The sequence below is a fragment of the Saimiri boliviensis genome, chromosome 2, assembly GCF_048565385.1.
Source record: "Saimiri boliviensis isolate mSaiBol1 chromosome 2, mSaiBol1.pri, whole genome shotgun sequence".
Classification (NCBI taxonomy): Eukaryota; Metazoa; Chordata; class Mammalia; order Primates; family Cebidae; genus Saimiri; species Saimiri boliviensis.
Window position 1 is genome coordinate 174,191,995 of NC_133450.1, and position 19,016 is coordinate 174,211,010.

General features: G+C 37.4%; 1 protein-coding gene and 1 pseudogene across 1 annotated transcript; both read right to left on the reverse strand.

Annotated features, from left to right (window-relative positions):
* Window positions 1-3,172: 3,172 nt before the first annotated feature.
* LOC101035366 (10 kDa heat shock protein, mitochondrial pseudogene) lies at window positions 3,173-3,530 on the reverse strand (annotated as a pseudogene).
* A 775-nt stretch (window positions 3,531-4,305) lies between these two features.
* IFNB1 (interferon beta 1) lies at window positions 4,306-5,063 on the reverse strand. Its single transcript, XM_003928126.4, has one exon. The coding sequence runs from the start codon at window positions 5,013-5,015 to the stop codon at window positions 4,458-4,460; it is 558 nt and encodes a 185-aa protein (XP_003928175.3). The 5' UTR covers window positions 5,016-5,063; the 3' UTR covers window positions 4,306-4,457.
* Window positions 5,064-19,016: the final 13,953 nt, after the last annotated feature.

The following is a 19,016-nucleotide window of genomic DNA, read 5'->3' on the forward strand; positions in this document are numbered from 1 at the left end:
TTCATAGGTGAATTGTTGGGGGATATAAATCATTAAATATAAAACTCATTAAATAATGAGTTAAAGATTTTCTAGGAACACCCTACACATGAATGTCAAAACAGAAGAAGAATGGAAAGATAATGGTCTGATTTGGTGATGACTATGATGTGAACATGTGTTTAGAGTACTCTCCAGCAGGTCAACTAACAAGTTAAGTGGTTAACTTGATCTTACTAAATTAGGAGAGTATAATTTTGTGCTGGCACTTCTAGTCCAATTTTTGTGTTTGTCTTAAACTATCCCAGTAAATTTTAGGCAGTTAAGCTAATGTTTAAAAAGCAACAGTTAATGTTGAGAACAAAAGCATTCATAAAACAGTTCATTTTTTAGGCTCAACAAGCACCAGAGCAATGAGTTTAAAGAAAATGTCTATAGGCAACAAGGTATGGTTCTGGGTGACATTCATCTTCTGATTCTATTACCAGCTGCTGGTTCTCTCTGTGTGTCCCACAGCCAGACCAGCCAAGAAGAAATCCATGTTGATTAGAGCCCTGACATTCTGCTAGGCAAACCTCTCATGCATCAGAAATAGAGCTTGGCCAAGAGGGCTGGGGAGCTTTGCTTTGAAAGGACGGTAGCCATGACAGGTCCTCGTGGTGGAAAGGGCTCTCCTGGGATCAGCTCATTTCACATTCATTGTATTCATTATCTGAACTACACCACCCAAAATCTTTGAGAAAGGTTTTTACCGTGTCAATATACTTAATTGCTATTTGCGTGTCTTCTTTGATGAAACATCTGTTCCAATTTATTATCTATTTTTATTAGATTGTTTTTGTTATTACTGAGTTTTCAGAGATTTTAAAATATATATTCTGGAGACAAGTCTTCTGTCAGATATGCGATTTGCAAATACTTTCTCCCAGTCTGTGGCATATTCTTTTCATTTTCTTAAGAGTATTTTATGAATAAGTTCCTGATCAGATGTTATCTGAATACTTGAAAGTGTTTAATACCACCTAAGATGTCTACATAACAGCTTTGTTGACTGCAAAAAAGACTGTACAAATGTGTACTGATATTAACCTGCCTCTGCATGTTCATATGTTTAGGCAAAATTTGTATATTTATATGTAACCCAGATGTTCACCAGCATCTTCTTACTGCTCAAGAGCTAGAAAAGACAGCTCCATCTCCTAATCCAGGTCTATGGATTCCTAAGGTGCAATGTGGGAAGGTGGAAGCTGGCTCTGTTGTCATTGCTTTGCCTTCTGTGTCTTCTAATTTTGTTCATCTATGAAGGTCTGGTCACCCCGTGTTTCTTACCCCATACTATTTCAAACATGAACCGGGCACTCTCTGTGATTTATACACAGAAATTCTACACACATAAGAACTTTTTGTGGGTAGCTATTTTTATTAAAGTTTTAGAGATGATGGTGGAGAGAGTTTCAACACATCAGCACATACAATTTCGTGTTGCGTGTGAGATACCCTGTTCGGAAAAGTTCTTTGTTCATCCCCGCCAGCACAGGTTTTTACTCTGCGTTGTTTCAAGTAGTGTCACAGTTCCAGAGCTTTCTGGGGGATTTCTGTCTGTCTCTTTTCTCCTTAAAAGGAAGCTGACATAAAACATCTATTGGTATTTTACTGTCTTTTCTGTTGCCACACCCATAACCTTAAGATCTCACTCGATATTGAGCGAAGTTTCATTAGCTATTTTTCTACAGACTCATTAGATACTTTTCTAAACAAAGAGTGTTTTCCTTATGAGGTATTCTGGTGCCAGCCGAAATAATATTATTATTTTACTTTATTCCTCATGCATAGTCATCGGTTCAGCACATGCAAATGTACACGTCTGGGCTAGTCACCATCTTTTTTTTTTTTGAATTAATTTTAATTGTTACTTATCTTCTATTGGTTATGGACATATTTTTGGCATTCTGGATGGGCTGACATGCTAAGCTGTGACACAATATTTCTAATTCTGCAGAAGTGCCCTGTCTCCTGTCATTCTGGCCCCAGCATGGAGGTAGAGCAGGTCTTTCCAAGAACTTGCCAGTTTCTGGGCCAGTTTAGCAGTTCAATCGAGAGAAAGCGGTGGACAATAGGGGCCCATCGGTAGGAGAGATTTCTTTAGCTTCCTCTTGGCTGCTCTAGACACTGCCTGGACTCTGCATTGCTACTTGCTGATCTTGTCCTTGAGTTCAGGAACAAGGGGAGTTCAGCAGCAGAAGGGCTTTTGGCAGAGCTGGGGTGGAGAGAGAAGCTGGAGACGGCCTTGACTGGTTTGAGTCCACAGCAGCAGGCCCACCAGGATGACGTTTCTTGTTTGCATAGCTGGTGTTACCCGCTTTGAGCCAGAAGGGGGAGACCTGAGTTCATTGTCTGCACAATAGTAGCAAGCTTTTCTGGAACTCTTAACGGACAGATTACTTCTCTTGAAAGCTGATTCCTTTAAAAGGAACTCAGATTTCTGTACTGCTCTAGGAAAAAATGCCTAGATACAAATAAAAACGTTTATGATTCTTCCCTTTGTACTTCTTTTTTAAATCTCCACTCACTATAGAGTGAATGAAATCACTATGTGACCATGGGCAGTTACTAAATTTCTTTGAGATTTAGTTTCCTCTCCTGCAAAATGGCAATAATGTACTTGTGCCTGCCTTAGGGGTTCTTGCGGAGATTAAATCTGATTACCTACATAGGAGCTCAGCATAATGCCTATTTCATTAGAAGCTCTCAATAAACAGCAACTGCTACTGGCAGTAATAGCCATTATAACCCAAGTTCTGAGTTTCAGTACAAAGACAAAAACCTAACCAGTCGGCCCATGCTGACCACGTGCCCAAAGAGATCCTGGAAAAGCTTGATATTTTTCCAGATGTAAGCCCCAGGAAAAATTATTGCCCTCTCGATCCCACCTAAACTTGCCTTCCTCCTGTGTTCTTTGGCTTTTCGCTTGGTTAGAAACTGGACTTAAACTGCTGCACCTGTCTTGGATTTGGCTTTAGGGACTATGTGGCATCCACAATGCAGAGCAACAGGAAAAACTAGAAAGGACATTCCTGAAATTCTGCATGAATAGGCAGTTTTTTTCCCAGTTATCATTAGTTTATTATAAAAGAGAGATATGGAAATTATTTACATGATGAAAGATTTCAGAACTTTCAGTGGAATGGGCAGCTTCACATTGATGCCATTTCAATAGTGACTTATTTCAGTCTACGTACTTTCCAAGAATGTCACCATCTCTAAATAGGAAATAATCCTTGTCATCTAGAACTACTTTAGTGCCTCCATATTCTGGGAGAAGAACTTTATCTCCAACTTTCACGCTAACTGGTTGAATCCCTCCACCCTTTCCTTTAGAACCCGATCCAACAGCGACTACTGTTGCTTGCAATACTTTTCCTTGAGATTTTTCTGGAAGCATAATGCGTCCTTTGGTTACAGTTTCAGCAGCACTCCTTTCAACCAATACTCGGTCAAAGAGTGGGAGAAACTTTCTAAACTCCTGTCCTGCCATGACTCCCTCAGCCTCAGACTCGTACTCTGCTCTGGCGCACCGTGGCAAAGAGGCAGACTTAAGTTTTTTGAAAAAATAGGGAGAAAACTAACCAGATGGCTAGAGTACAGAGGGTTGTTCTTCCTCTTGTGTCTGTGTCATGGTAGCAGACAGAGACCCACAGCTCCCCTAAGATGTCCACACTTCTTGGCTGTCCCATGAAGAGCATGATAAAGAGATTGCTGCTCAATAGTGTCATGGAAGTAACTAGGACTTCTCACCCTTAAGCTTGCAGGGATGGTAGGGGTTACACAATTATTTAAAAATCTTTCCAGGAGTAGAGTATCCCCAAATAACATGGTAGGGGTTAGGGTGGGCACAAAAGCTGACCTATTCCTCTGGCTACTCCTGATGGTCAGCTAAATTCTAACTTTAGGACCGGAGAATCTGGAGCACACAGCAGGAGCAATGGGGGCCCCAGGCTTAGTTCCAGACCCTCCTGCTTGCCTCTTCCCTTTCAATCCCATATCAGTTCATGCCATATTTATCCCCCGGTAAGGTTCGGGTCCCCTTATTATCTCTTACCTTGTGTATTCCACATGGCTTTCTTGAATTTTAAATTCCTTAAAGGCAGAGGCCAGAAAGTATACCAGTTTGGAGGTATATTTTAAAAAGAATATCTACTAGGTATTCAGTAATTTTTAAAAATATGGATGGCTATATAAATCAAATTGAAATTAAAACTGCCTTGTTGACTTTTGTATTAAAAATAATTTATTTTTCAAAATAAAAATTTAAATAAATAAAAGTAACTCATAATTTAATAAAAATTTTAAAGTCTTCTAGTGTCCTTTCAAAAGCAGTGCATTAGCCATCAGTCACTTAAACAGCATTTGCTTGTTGAAGAATGCTTGAAGTAATTGTCCAGTCCCAGAGGCATACATAGGCTAGGAGATCTTCAGTTTCAGAGGTAACCTGTAAGTCTGTCAATAAAGTAAAAGTTCCTGAGGATTTCCGCACTGACTATGGTCCAGGCACAGTGGCTGTACTCCTTGGCCATCAGGTAATGCAGAATCCTCCCATAATATCTTTTCAGGTGTAGACTGCTCATGGATTTTTCCCTGGTGAATTCTTTTTTCTCCCATTTTTCTTTCAGGATTGTCTTCAAATGTTCTATGTGCTGATAGACATTAGCAAGGAAGTTCTCAACAATAGTCTTATTCCAGCCAGTCCTAGAGAAATCTCTATTGAAAATAGTAAAAATGTTCTGGAGCATCTCATAGACGATTAATGCCACGTCCTCCTTCTGGAGCCGCTGCGGTTGTGTGATCTCCTTAGGGATCTCAAAGTCCATCCTGTCCTTGAGGCAATATTCAAGCCTTCCATTCAGTTGCCGTAGGAGCTTCTGGCTCTGAAAATTGCTTCTTCTTTGTAGGAATCCAAGTAAGTTGTAGCTCATGGAAATAGCTGTAGTGGAGAAGCACAACAGGAGAGCAATTTGGAGGAGACACTTGTGGGTCATGATGAAAACAGACAGTGTACCCTACTACCTGTTGTGCCAGAGCAGTCTTCAAAAGGTTGCAGTTAGAATGTCCTTTCTCCATGGGTATGGCCTATTTATATGAGATGGTCCTCTATCTATTCACAGGAATTTCCCACTTTCAGTTCTCCCTTTCTGTTTTCCTATGTCACTTTTACATTTGTAGTTAAGCTATTATATTCATGCAACTAGAATTGTCGCAAATGTACATAAAATATAGTATTTTGACCAAAGGAAGTTATTTCCAGAAAACTGAGGATGACTGAATATTATATGGCTTATATCATATGGAACAAATTATAAGGTCAATAACCAAATCTAGAAAAATAATTAGAGATATTAAAAATACTATTAAAACAAGAAAGATCTTTCTCAGAATATTTAAAACCCAGAAACTATAACAGAAAATACCGATAAATATGGCTATAGACAAATGATAAGTTTCTGTACAGCAAAAAACATAAAGTCAGAAAGGAAGAGGAGTATCAAAAACATTTACAGTGCACAATGAGAAGGGATGATTTTCTTCATTTATGAAAAGCTCCTAAAATTAATAACAATTCAACATAAAAGCTTATAAATAGCTAGATACCAGGAAAAGCAATATAAGTCACCAATAAAAATATGAAAATCTGCTCTGTAGTATTGATTAAGAAATGTAGTTCAAACTTGTAATGAGGTAACCATTTTTCACCGATCAGATTTTCAAGGGGCACTGGGTAATGGGTATTTTACTATACTTTCAATAAAAGTATAATTTCTGCAAACTTTTTTGGAGGGTGGGAAAAATTGTTTTTTCAAAATCAGCCTGAACGATATCCACCATGACTACCCATTAAGAGATGGGGTCTGCCTCTCTTCCTCTTGAATCTGAATAGATTTCTGTGACAGAAATAATGCTATGTAATTTTCGAGGCTGGGTCAGAAAAGATGATGTAACTTCTAACTTGCCAGCTGAAATTTTGCTCTTGAAGCCTTTGGCCAGGATGGTCTGACTGCCCTGACTCTGCCATGTTGTGGGAAAACTCAAACTAGCTTATAAGGAGAAACCATAAAAATTGACTGTATATTTTAAAATTTTAAATTTTAAACAATGAAATTGTTCCTTTAACTTGCAATACCATGACTAGGAATGTACCTATGGTTATCCCTCCAGAAGTATGCATTCATATGTGTGTGTATATTATAGAGATGTACAAAACATATATAAAAGTTTATTATATTACTATTATAATAAAAAGGACAAATGTCCACAGTAGGGAGCTTGTCAAGTAATACTATCATGTAGACAAGATGGAATATTATTCAGTCATCAAAAAGGGTGGTCAACTGATATAGATTCATATTATAGATAAATTTAGTGAAAAGAGCAATACACATAAGAGGATGTGATATTATCATTTGTTTTGTAAGTTACTAGAAAGCTATACATATGATGCTGTTATATGCATACAATTTTTCCTCTGGGTGCGATTACTATCTATTAATACTAGTTACCATGGGGAATAATGCTGATGGGGTGAGGATGCAGCTAGGAAGAAAAGCCTTTACCTTTTCACATTATACCTTTAGAACTATCTATATAAGAGCTTTCCTTGTAATAAGAAGAGGTCTGGGAAATAGGGTTATTAGGCTACTAGGTCATCAGGTTGTTACCTCTGTAATTTAGTGCACTTTGAGAAAATTTAATAAATGTTACTAAAATTTAACCTTTATTTTGTTTTATTTGCATTTAAGTTGTTCTATTATGTGCATATATTATTTTTATCATTAGGAAATTTAAAATACACCAGTTAAAATTGAAAAATACAACATAAAATTATATATACAACATGACTATACAAAAATATGTAGAGAAAAATTAATAAAAGGAAGTTAATCAACCTTTTAATAGTGACTTGATTTGGCTTGTGAAACTAAAGAGTGATTTTTCTTCCTCCTTATGTTCTTTGTATTCTCCACCAATAAACAAGCATTGTTTCCTAATAGACTAATTTACACTATAAAATTAACAAGTCCCAGCTCTTCCGGTTATTCTACCTCTTCTATGGGTTTTATTTTCTCTGGCCTGTTGGCCTTTGCAGGTCAGCTCTTAGCAGGTCCTTGGCCATCTCATACGTTTTAGAAACAATGAGTTTTGGAAACTTAAAAAAAATCTCGGCTCTTTCATTCAAAAATGTGTTATGTCAGTGATTGAGTAATTCCTTGGGGTTTTGAAAAGCATTCTTGGGGGCCGGGTGCGGTGGCTCAAGCCTGTAATCCCAGCACTTTGGGAGGCCGAGGCAGGTGGATCACGAGGTCGAGAGATCGAGACCATCCTGGTCAACATGGTGAAACCTCGTCTCTACTAAAAATACAAAAAATTAGCTGGGTATGGTGGCACGTGCCTGTAATCCCAGCTACTCAGGAGGCTGAGGCAGGAGAATTGCCTGAATCCAGGAGGCGGAGGTTGCGGTGAGCCGAGATCGCGCCATTGCACTCCAGCCTGGGCAACAAGAGCGAAACTCCATCTCAAAAAAAAAAAAAAAAAAAAGAAAAGAAAACAACAGTAGTGGCAGTAGTATCAGTAGTAGTAGTTATCGTTATCATGTATTGAGCACTATCATATATTGAGCACTAGCTAGTTATCATATATTGAGTTATCATATATTGAGCACTATCTAGACAGATAGAGACCACAGCCAGAAGAATGAACAAGTCTGCAGGAGCAAATACAAGGAGCTTCAATTGTGAACAGGCTTTGTTTTAGGAATCAAGGAGACTGGGGTAGAAAAATCAGGTTGAGCGGTATTGTGGAGTCTTGAATGCCAGAGTATAGCATTTGGATTTAATTCAAGAGGTCTTTGGCAGAAAGGAGACTGGAGTTTTTCCCTGGGCAGAGCAACAGGAAGAAATGTTAGAGGTGATTAGATCAGGGAGAGGCAAGGCGAACTCCTGCCCAGAGGTTCTCATGGCTGTGGAGGGTGAAAATAAAGGCCATAGCTGTGGAATGGAACAAAAGGAATGGAAACAGAATACTAAAAAGGGATTTTTTTTTTTCTGTTTTCTTCTCTTGGTTCTTGCGTTACTTCCTTTTATTGTGCTCATGAGGTGCTTCCTAATACTCCACTTCCAGTTGCCTTTATGGAGTTTCTCCTCTACCCCCTCTCCTGAGGAATAGTCATCATCATGGCAGAAGCTCACCTATGAATGGGTAAAAGTTTTTTATTTTTTAAGATGTCATTTTTTTGGCTCAATTTCTCTCATTTTATTAGAGTTGTATCAGAATAACAAGGAAAATTTATTTAACCTTCTGTCTACCAGGGAAACCTATTTCTTAGACCAGCCCAATGTATATCTGTATTGCAAAGGTTAATGCCCAGCCTGTTCCTGTCTTCTTTCCCTTTGTTATTTGTCCCTTCTGTGGACATTATTTTTACACACATCCTTTCCTCTCATGGTTAACTTTCCGTTGTATGAAAAAACTACTTCCAGTCCCCGTACCAGTTCTTTGTGGTTAATGAGGTTTGGAGAGACAGAGTGACATCTAGCAAGTGAAACTTGAATGACATTTCCAGTCATTTGAAATCATTTTAATTTGGAACTGCTTTCCTGTATGTTTCAGAGATAGGAAGCAATTTGTCCTCCTCTTTTGAATATAATTATCTCTGCAGGACTATTATGTATATAGAAATGAAAATTCCAGTTGTCTTCTCTTCCTCCTCATATCTTCAATTATTTTTCAAGGAAAAGGGTTCCTATCAAAAAATGATAAATTATACAAGATGAAGAATTATTGAGAAGTCCATAAGCAGTGGCAGAACAGAAATGAAGCCAAAAGTAATCTTTCAAAATATCTCGGGAGGCCAGCAAATTCCTTCACAAGAAATTAATACATAAAAGGGAGAATTCCCGTTCTCTTTTTTAAGAAAAAGTTTATAAAACAATAATGTGCATAGAAAATTATGCATACATCTTAAGTAAATAGCTCAATGAATTATTATAAAATAAAAACATCTACACTCTTTTGTAACCACAAACTAAACGTTATCAGCACAACACAAATTGCCCTCTTGTTCCCTCCTGTCTTAGTCTCTTTGGATTGCTCTAACAAAACACCGCAGACTGAATGCTGTATAAACAGCAAGCATTTGTTTCTACAATTCTGGAGGCTTAAAAAGCCAAGATCAAGACCCTAGCAGATTCGGTGTCTGATGAGGGCTTGCTATTTGCTTTGCATATGGCACCTTCTCATTGCATTTTCATATGGTAGAATACGGAAACAAGCTCCCTCAGGCTTCTTTTAGAAACCACTAATCCCATTTGTTTGGGCTTTTCTCCCATTACCTAATTACCTATTAAAGGACCCACTTTTTAAAATGATTGCATTGGGGGTTAGATTTTAAAGTTAAATTTGGGGGATACAAACCTTCAGGCTATAGCACCTCTCAATCATTACTCTCTCTCCTCTCTCGTCACTACTTTCTTCTCCCAATGTCACTGCCATACAGCCTTTTAATACTCTATATTCTGCCTGTTTTTGAGCTTTTTATAAATATAAATGGCTTCTTCCTCTCAATAGAATGCCTGTTAAATTCATCTATGTTGTATGTGTAGTTTATTAATTCACATTAATGTGTCTTACCCTATTCAGAAGTATTCCATAATGTTTTACACCTTCTACTACTAATAAACATTTAAAAAAATTTGCCATGGTATTAATGCTGCTATGAAATTCCTTGTCTGTACCTTTTACTGTGCATTAGTACACACTTTTTTTGGGTAAATGCTTAGAATGAAGTAACTGGATCATAGAATATGTATATGTCCAGACTTAACAGATAATATTGTAATGACTTCCCAAATGTTTGTACCAATTGACATTCTTACTATCAGTGTTTGAGAGTTCCAGTTGTATCAGACTCTTGCCAACTTTGATATTATCAGTCTTTTTAATTTCAGCCATTCTATTGTTGTATAATGATACCTCATTATAATTTAATTTATTATTAATATGCTTTAGCATCTTCTCATATGTTTATTGACCATTTGGATATTTTCTTTGTGAAGAGCCTGTTCAATCTCTTGTTGACTTGTCAGATTTTAAAAATTATATTCAGATGATATAATTGTTTACATTTAAAATAGAAAAGAATTTATAGATAAAGTATTAGAATTTAGCAAGGTCAACAAATACAAGTTCAGTATTAACAACCAATTGCCTCTCTTTAGCAACAAAAAGGTGGAAAATGGCATTTTTTAAATGATACCATAGACAACGTATAAAAATAATCTGCTTGCAAATAAATCTAGGCAGAGAAGTGCAAGACTGTTACTGAGAAAATGTACAAATTATAAATGAGAGGTTAGTGAAGATCTAAATGAATGATGATCTAAATAAACTTAAAAATTGTGAGAGAAATTAATGACTAAGTAAATGCAGAGAGAGAGACGTACTATATTCATAAACTGAAAGACTTAATATTGTGAAGATATACTTTCTTTCCACATAAATTTGTAGTCAATACGTTCACCCTCCAAAAAGCTGTTTGTTAACTTGACAACCTCATTCTAAAATTTATATAGAAGTTCAAAAGAATAACAAAAATATTCTTGTAGAACAAAATATGAGAAAGAACGTTCCACTAAATATCAAGATTTAGAACAAAGCATGGGATGTGTGGGGATAGACAGTCTGATAGAATAGAGCTCAGAAACAGACCCACTGATATGTGTAAATGACTTATTTTAAAATATGACATTTATAATGGGGAAATGATGGTCTTTTTCTTTTTTAGAAAAACAGGGAGATAACTGTATATTTATATGTAAATATACAGGAAGATAAATATACAGAGAGATAACTGTATATTTATATGTAAAACATGAAAGTGAACCCACATATCACACCATACACAAAAAAATAATTCTAGTGAATTACAAGTCTAAATGGAAAAGCCACAACTTTAAATCTTTTTTTTTTAACTTAATGATATTTTTTTAAATGGTAATTTAGGTTCTGGAGTACATGTGCAGATTGTGCAGGGTTGTTGCATAGGTATACACATGGCAACGTGGTTTGCTGCCTTCATCCCCCCATCACATGTATCTGGTATTTCTCCCCTCTTTATCCTTCCCCACCCACACCATCTGGCTGTCCCTCCCCTGACCTCTGCCAATGACCACAGTGTGTGATGCTCCCCTCCTTGTGTCTATTAGAAAATAATATAATAGCATGCCATCATGACTTCAGTGTAGAGAGAAATTTCTTAGGACACAAGGTCCTAACCACAAAGAAAAAATGGTTAATTAGACTGCATCAATATTAAGACTTATTTTCAAAATGACAGAATGTATTTGCAACATCCAAGAAAAGAGAATTCTAATATGCAGATTATAAAAAGAAGTCTTATAAATCAGTAGGAAATAAAAATAGACAAAAATTTGGACAAAAGAGAAACACTAAATAATCAGTATACATGAGAAACTCAGTCTTAGAAATCAGAGAACTATCATTGCGTATCCACTAAATTAGAAAAATATTGGGGCCGGGCGCGGTGGCTCAAGCCTGTAATCCCAGCCCTTTGGGAGGCCGAGGCGGGTGGATCACGAGGTCGAGAGATCGAGACCATCCTGGTCAACATGGTGAAACCTCGTCTCTACTAAAAATACAAAACATTAGCTGGACATGGTGGCTCGTGCCTGTAATCCCAGCTACTCAGGAGGCTGAGGCAGGAGAATTGCCTGAACCCAGGAGGCGGAGGTTGCGGTGAGCCGAGATCGCGCCATTGCACTCCAGCCTGGGTAACAAGAGCGAAACTCCGTCTCAAAGAAAAAAAGAAAAATATTAAAAGACTGAGTAACATCAATGGCAATATTGTTAGTATGTAATGTTGATATGATGTAATGAGACCAGTACTTTACCCCAATAGGCTTCTTCCCCAAACCCTTACTTCAGTATAAATAGTGACAAATATACTTTAATGTTACCCTATATCCAAACTGTACCCCTCAAAACTGTTAAGGTCATCAAGAATAAGAAAAGTCTGAGGAACTGTCAAAACCAAGAGAAGCCTAAGGAGACATGAGAATTAAATGTAACATGGCATTCTGAATGAGATCCCAGAATAGAAAAAGAACAGTAGCTAAAAAACTAATAAAATGTAAATAAAGTTTGAACTTCAGTTTAAAAAAAAGAATAGTATTGACAGGGCAAAGCCATTTCCATGTTTTTCTTGACCTGTAAGTACAAGTCTATAATTAAAACTTTTTAAAATGTAGTCTGGAATACTGCCAGAAACAAAGTACAGCAGTCATATCCGTGCTGTCTCCTAGCTATCCATGGCTGATTGGTCTAAAATGAGATACATCGTTTCTCCTCCATGTTTTTTGCTTTCTTTTTAAATGAAACTCTTTATTTCTTAAGAGTAGTTTTAGGTTCATAGCAAAATTGAGAGGAAGATACAGTCAAGTTGAGTAAGTTTTCCTCTATAGTTTACTGAGAGATTTCATCATGAATGGGTGTTAAATTTTGTCAGTGCCTTTTCTGTATCTATCAATATGACCATGTGATTTTCTTCTTTAATCTATTGATGAAAAAATTGATTTTCAAATGTTGAACCAGCCTTGCATATCTAGAATAAATTCTACTTGGTTGTGGCATATATTTTTAAAATACATTCTTGGATTCTCTTTGCTAATATTTTGTTGAAAACTTTTGTATGTTTGTTCATGAGAGATATTGGCCTGTTGTTTTCTCATAATGTTGTTTTCTAGTTCTGGTATTAACGTAATGCTTGCCTAGTTGAATGATTTAGAACAGGCGTCCCCAAACTTTTTACACAGGGGGCCAGTTCACTGTCCCTCAGACCGTTGGAGGGCAGCCACATACTGTGCTCCTCTCACTGACCACCAATGAAAGAGGTGCCCCTTCCTGAAGTGCGGCGGGGGGCCGGATAAATGGCCTCAGGGGGCCGCATGGGCCGTAGTTTGGGGACGCCTGACTTAGAAAGTATTCCCTCTGCTTCTATCTTCTGAAAGAGATTGAAGAAAGTTGGTACAATATTTTTCTTTAAATATTTGGTACAATTCACTAGTGAAGCCATCTGGGCATTGTGCTTCCTGTTTTGAGAGGTTATTAATCATTGATTCAATTTGTTTAATAGATATAGGCTATTCAAATTGTTTGATTCCACTTTTTACATTTTTCAGATTATGTATTTCAAAGAATTGGTCCATTCTATTTAGCTCTCAAATTTGTGGGCGTACAATAGTTCATAGTATTATTTTATTATGATTTCAATGCCTATAAGATTTGCAGTAATATTTCCTCTTTTATTTTTGTTATTAGTAATCTGCATCCTCTTTCTTTTTTCCTTAATCATCCTAGGTAGATGCTTATCAATTTTTTATATCTTTTCAGGAACCGGCTTTTTTTTTGGTTGATTTTCTCTATTGATTTATTGTCTTCAATTTCATTGATTTTTGCTCTAGTTTTTATTTCTTTTTTTACTTACCTTAGATTTAATTTGCTCTTATTTTTCTACTTTCCTAAAGTAGAAGCTGAAGTGATTAATTTTTATATTTTTCCTCTTTTCTGATATAGCACTCAATGCTATAAATTTCCCTATACGGTGGCTCAAGCCTGTAATCCCAGCACTTTGGGAGGCCGAGGCGGGTGGATCACAAGGTCAAGAGGTCGAGACCATCCTGGTCAACATGGTGAAACCCCGTCTCTACTAAAAATACAAAAAATTAGCTGGGCATGGTGGTGCGTGCCTGTAATCCCAGCTACTCAGGAGGCTGAGGCAGGAGAATTGCCTGAACCCAGGAGGCGGAGGTTGCGGTGAGCTGAGATTGCGCCATTGCACTCCAGTCTGGGTAACAAGAGTGAAACTCCATCTCAAAAAAAAAAAAAAAAAAAAAAAAAAAAAAAAAAATCCGTATAAACACTTCTTTCACTGAATTCCACAAATTTTGATAAGTTTTGTTATTTTCATTTAGTTCAAAATATTTTAAAATTTCTTTTGCGATTTCTTCCGTGACTCATGTGTTACTTAAAAGTATGTTGTCTAATCTCCAGGTATTTGTGGGGGGATATTCAATTATATTTCCATTATTATTTTTTAGTTTAATTCCATGGAGATTTGAGGGACAACATTATATAATTTTTACTCTTTTTGTTAAGGTGTGTTTTAATGGCCCAGAACATTGTTTATCTTGGTGAATGTTTTATGTAAGCTTGAAAACAATGTCTATCTATTGTTGTTGAATAAAGTAGTCTATGGATATCATTTATATCCAGTTGATTGATGGTATTTTGTAGTTCAACTGTATCCTTTCTGATTTTGCCTCCTGGATTTGTTCATTTCTGACAGAGGGATTTTGAAGTTTATAGCTGCAATAATATTAGATATACTATTTCTCCTCGCAGTTTTTGCCCCATGCAGTTTGACACTCTATTGTTAGGCACATGTACATTAAGGATTATTATGTCTTCTTGGGGAATTGATCCCTTTATCATAATATAATGCTCTTTTATGTCTTTTATATCTCTATCCATGTCCCTGCCAGAGACATGATCTCATTTCTTTTTATGGCTGCGTAGTATTCCATGGTGTATATATATCACATTTTCTTTATCCAGTCTATCATTGATAGACATTTGGATTGATTCCCTGTCTTTGCTATTGTGAATAGTGCTGCAATGAATGTATGCATGCACACATCTTTATAATAGAATAATTTATATTCCTTTGGATATACACCGAGTAATGGAATTGCTGGGTCAAATGGTATTTCTGTCTCTAGGTCTTAAGGAATTGCCACACTGTCTTTCACATTGGTTGAACTAATTTACACTTCCACCAACAGTATAAAAGCATACCTATTTTTCCACAAGCTTGCTAGCATTTGTTTCTTGACTTTTTAATAATTGCCATACTGACTGGCGTAAGATGGTATCTCGTTGTGGTTTGATTTGCGTTTCTCTAATGATCAGTGGTGTTGAGCTTTGTTTCATATGTTTGTTGCATAAATGTCTTCTTCTGAGAAATGTCTGTTCATGTTCTTTGCCTACTTTTTGATAGGGTTTGTTCTTGTACATTTAAGTTCCTTGTAGATGCAGGATATTAGATCTTTGTCAGATGGATCGATGGCAAAAATTTTCTCCCATTCTGTAGGTTGTCTGTTAACTCTGATGATAGTTTCTTGTTTCTTTTGCTGTGCAGAAGCTCTTTGGTTTAATTAGATCTCATTTATCAATTTTTGCTTTTGTAGCAATTGCTTTTGATGTTTTTGTCATGAAATCTTTGTCTATACCTATGTCCTGAATTATATTGCCTAGATTTTCTTCAAGAGTTTCCATAGTTTGCGGTTTTACATTTGAGTTTTTCATCCATCATAATTTAAATTTTATAAGGTATAAGAAAGGGGTCCAGTTTCAATTTTCTGCATATGACTAGCCAGTTTTCCCAGAACCATTGCTTAAATAAGGAATTCTTTCCCCATTGCTTGTTTTCTCAGGTTTGTCAAAGATCTTCTTTGGTCCCATATAAATTTTAAAATAGTTTTGTTTCTCTAATTTTGCGAAGAATGTCAATGGTAGTTTAATGAAAATAGAATTGAATCTATAAATTACTTTGGGCAGTATGGCCATTTTCATAATATTTATTATTCCTATCCATGAGCATGGAATGCTTTTCCATTTGTTTCTGTCCTCTCTTATTTTCTTGAGCAGCAGGTTGTAGTTCTCCTTGAAGAGGTCCTTCATTTCCTTTGTTAGCTGTATTTCTAGGTATTTTTTTTCTCTTTGTGGCAATTGTGAATGGGAGTTCCTCTGGGTCTTCGGATCTTAATTTCTAAAGCCTTTTGTCTCCCGTAAAAATTAGTTTAAAAAATTAGTTATGATAATCTTCTTTTAGGGGTATTAGCCATGAATCTTGCAATAGGTGTGAAAAATACACCACTTTTTCTTTCTCACAATAATGACCCTTCTTCTTTATGATAACACAGCCAGCGGGTCCTACAGTCTGCACCCCCGGCCACAGCTGGAATGCTCTCATCAATGGATTGATGGCCTGGGGACACACAAGAGCTGTGCTGAGGCTCAGAAAACAATATCCCAAAATGAAGGCCACAGAAGCAGCCTCAGAAGCAAAACTGTCTCTGACTTTTTCCTGTCCTTCTCTCTTTGGCTACTTATTCTCTAGATTCTCTCTAGAATCCCTTTTCCCAAGACAGGCCATAGAAACCAGAATTCCTTTCCCCAAAGCCAGCCATAAAACTTCAACATATTACTTCAACCTTCTCCCTGCCTTCTGCGTAAAAACGGGGCATATGGAAATTATCTGACCTGCCTTATCTGATGGTAGATTATAACTGCATTCAGAGTGGGCCCTGCCCCATTCCCAGAGTAAGGAATGTTGCACAGAAAGCCAAGAAGAATCTAGACAGACAGGCCTTGCTGGGCTTCCTCACTCAGTTAGCATTAGATCATGTCCTTTCCGTCCAATCATTTTTCTACATAGCTGGTCAATTAGTCATTAACCTAAGCATAAAAATTATATCTTTGGGCCTTCATTCCAAAGGCTCCCATGTCACATGAAATAATGATTGTTGAGAAATGTTAAGTTGTTGAGAAATGCTAAGTGTATGAATATTGAGAAATACTGAGTGTATGACAGAATATATTGTTTGCTAGGAAGACTGATGGCAAGGAAAACCCAGCCGGCCCCCTGCCCCCAAGTAGAAAACTATTTGTGGCATTCTAAAGTGGCAGGACAATATATAAATATCATATGCCGGTTAGAACAATTCTTGAAGCCCGGGACATCTGACCCTGCCCCTATGGCTCCCCCATGGAGAATATTTTTTAGTTTGTCTGTGATCGGTGGTAAGCAGGCACCAGCTGCCTATTTGGCATATTTTGTGTTTTGAGAAAATACCAAACACTTGTTTGTTAATAATAATCATCCGTTCAGAGAGAACAAATGTATGGATCAGTCTGCTTGAGGCCCTCAACCGGGAAAGTTGTCAGCCCCCAAGACTCTCGGGTCGGAATGCTGATGGCCCCCTGGATAGACCCACTTTGCTGTTCTGTCTCTGTGTCTGCTTCTCAGTGCCTTCAGTGCCACCTGGGTAGGGGTCTCTACTGCTGAGCTGGTCTCAGTAAATGATAAAATTAATTTGTATGCCTTTTGCCTATTAATCTGCCTTTTGTCAGTTTATTTTCAGTGAACCTTCAGAGGTCAGAGGGCAAGTTTTCCCCTGACCCCTACAGCTGCCCACCTAACATTTCCTATTATGTGCTACGTGGACTCCCTCTGTTAGAAACCCCACATTGGCCGTATCTGATACAGACTCCAGTCAGTGTACAGCCTGGGTTTACTTTGCCCTTCGGATATCAAGCACTTTTCTGAGCTGGACTTATTTAATTCTCACAACCACTCTCAAGGGTAAATGCAGCCAGGCCTAGGGTTAAGAAGAGAATACACGGACAACACACTGAATAAGCGCCAGCTCCATTCCCTCCACAAACATGTGGACATATCTATTTTTGGTTTTCTGTGGGTGATTCCTAACTCAGAAGCAGTTTCTGGTACTTCTTCAAAGTGAAACCAAAACCTGTACGTCATTAAAACTTACAACTACATTTTAATTTTTTTATTTAAAAAAATTACTACATTTTAATTTCATCATCAGGGCTGTACCGTGAATGAGGTGGTGCAAAAATAACAATGAGGGTGATGTAAGAAGTGAAAAGGAAACTAAATGTGAATTGTCAAATTAGAATCAAAGAATGGAGTGGGGATTCCCCTCTGCACTGGCAGTTGCCTGAGGGGAGTGCAGCTTATCGTCACAGAGCAGAGGATTCTTCTGGCTGCCTGAGAGATGCCTCTGCTATTTTAGTAAAAATTTTGAGCTCCTCGAAAGGCAGAGATAACCAAGAGGTAAAGTGTGCCATTGTAGACAGCTGGTGTGTGTGCCAGGTAGCAGTGCTTCTGTCTACACCCTGAGTTATTTACTGCGAAATGCTTGGCTCAGTCACCAGATAAATGGCTCTTTGTGTCTCTCCCTGGTGAGTAGTTGAGCTGGCGTTAAAAAGTCCCTGGCTAATATCCTTGAAATTACCTCACGTTTCTGCAGACCTAGAACATCAGGCAATAATCCTCCAATCAGTTTCAAATAGGAGAGCTCATATGTAAGCAGCCTTCGTTAAGTGCCAGGCATCATTCTGAGCATGTTAAATAAATTGAACAATTAATCCTCACCACAGTTTTATGAGGTAGGACTGTAGTTGTTTTAATTTTACAGATAAGGGAACTGGGCACAGAGAGGTCTATTTCCTTCTCCCACGTTACAACATTCCAGAATAGCATCCTGCTCCTTGAGTTCTAGTAGGAACATTCAAGGCCCGGTTGTTCTTTCCCATCTCTCACTCTAGACCTCTGGAGGGAAGGAAACTTGGTCTCATTCCCAGCTCTTATTTTTGACTTGTTCTTATTTTTAGAAAATGTGCAGTTTTGCCAACTCTTTAGCTCTTGCTTCCAAATGGCTTGCACCTCTCGGTCCTTTCTCCCCTTTTCCAAATTTTCAATGTCATTTGCATCCTTCCATTCGTTCTTCATTTGACATCTTATTTAATCCATATATTATAAATATTAATATCTACATATTATATATTATTTACAATTTATGAATGTCATATTATTAGTACTTATTTATATGTAATTATTACTTCATAAACACACACACACATACACACACACACATACACACACACACACACACACACACACACTTACACACATACACACTAAGAGGGAGTCGCTGTTGCTTGTTTCCCTTCTATCAGTTCTAAAATGCTGATTACTTGTGGATGTCTCTCCATTTTACAACCTGTTCTGAGCTATGGCTCTTTGCAAATACAGCCCATGGAGAACACTCATCATTCTGTTTGATAATTGATGTTTTGTTTTATCCTCCCTTTTCCAGATTAGTGTT

Bases quoted from the DNA above. Each gene is read 5' to 3' on its own strand.
- IFNB1 (XM_003928126.4), bottom strand. From the start codon at position 5,015: ATGACCCACAAGTGTCTCCTCCAAATTGCTCTCCTGTTGTGCTTCTCC.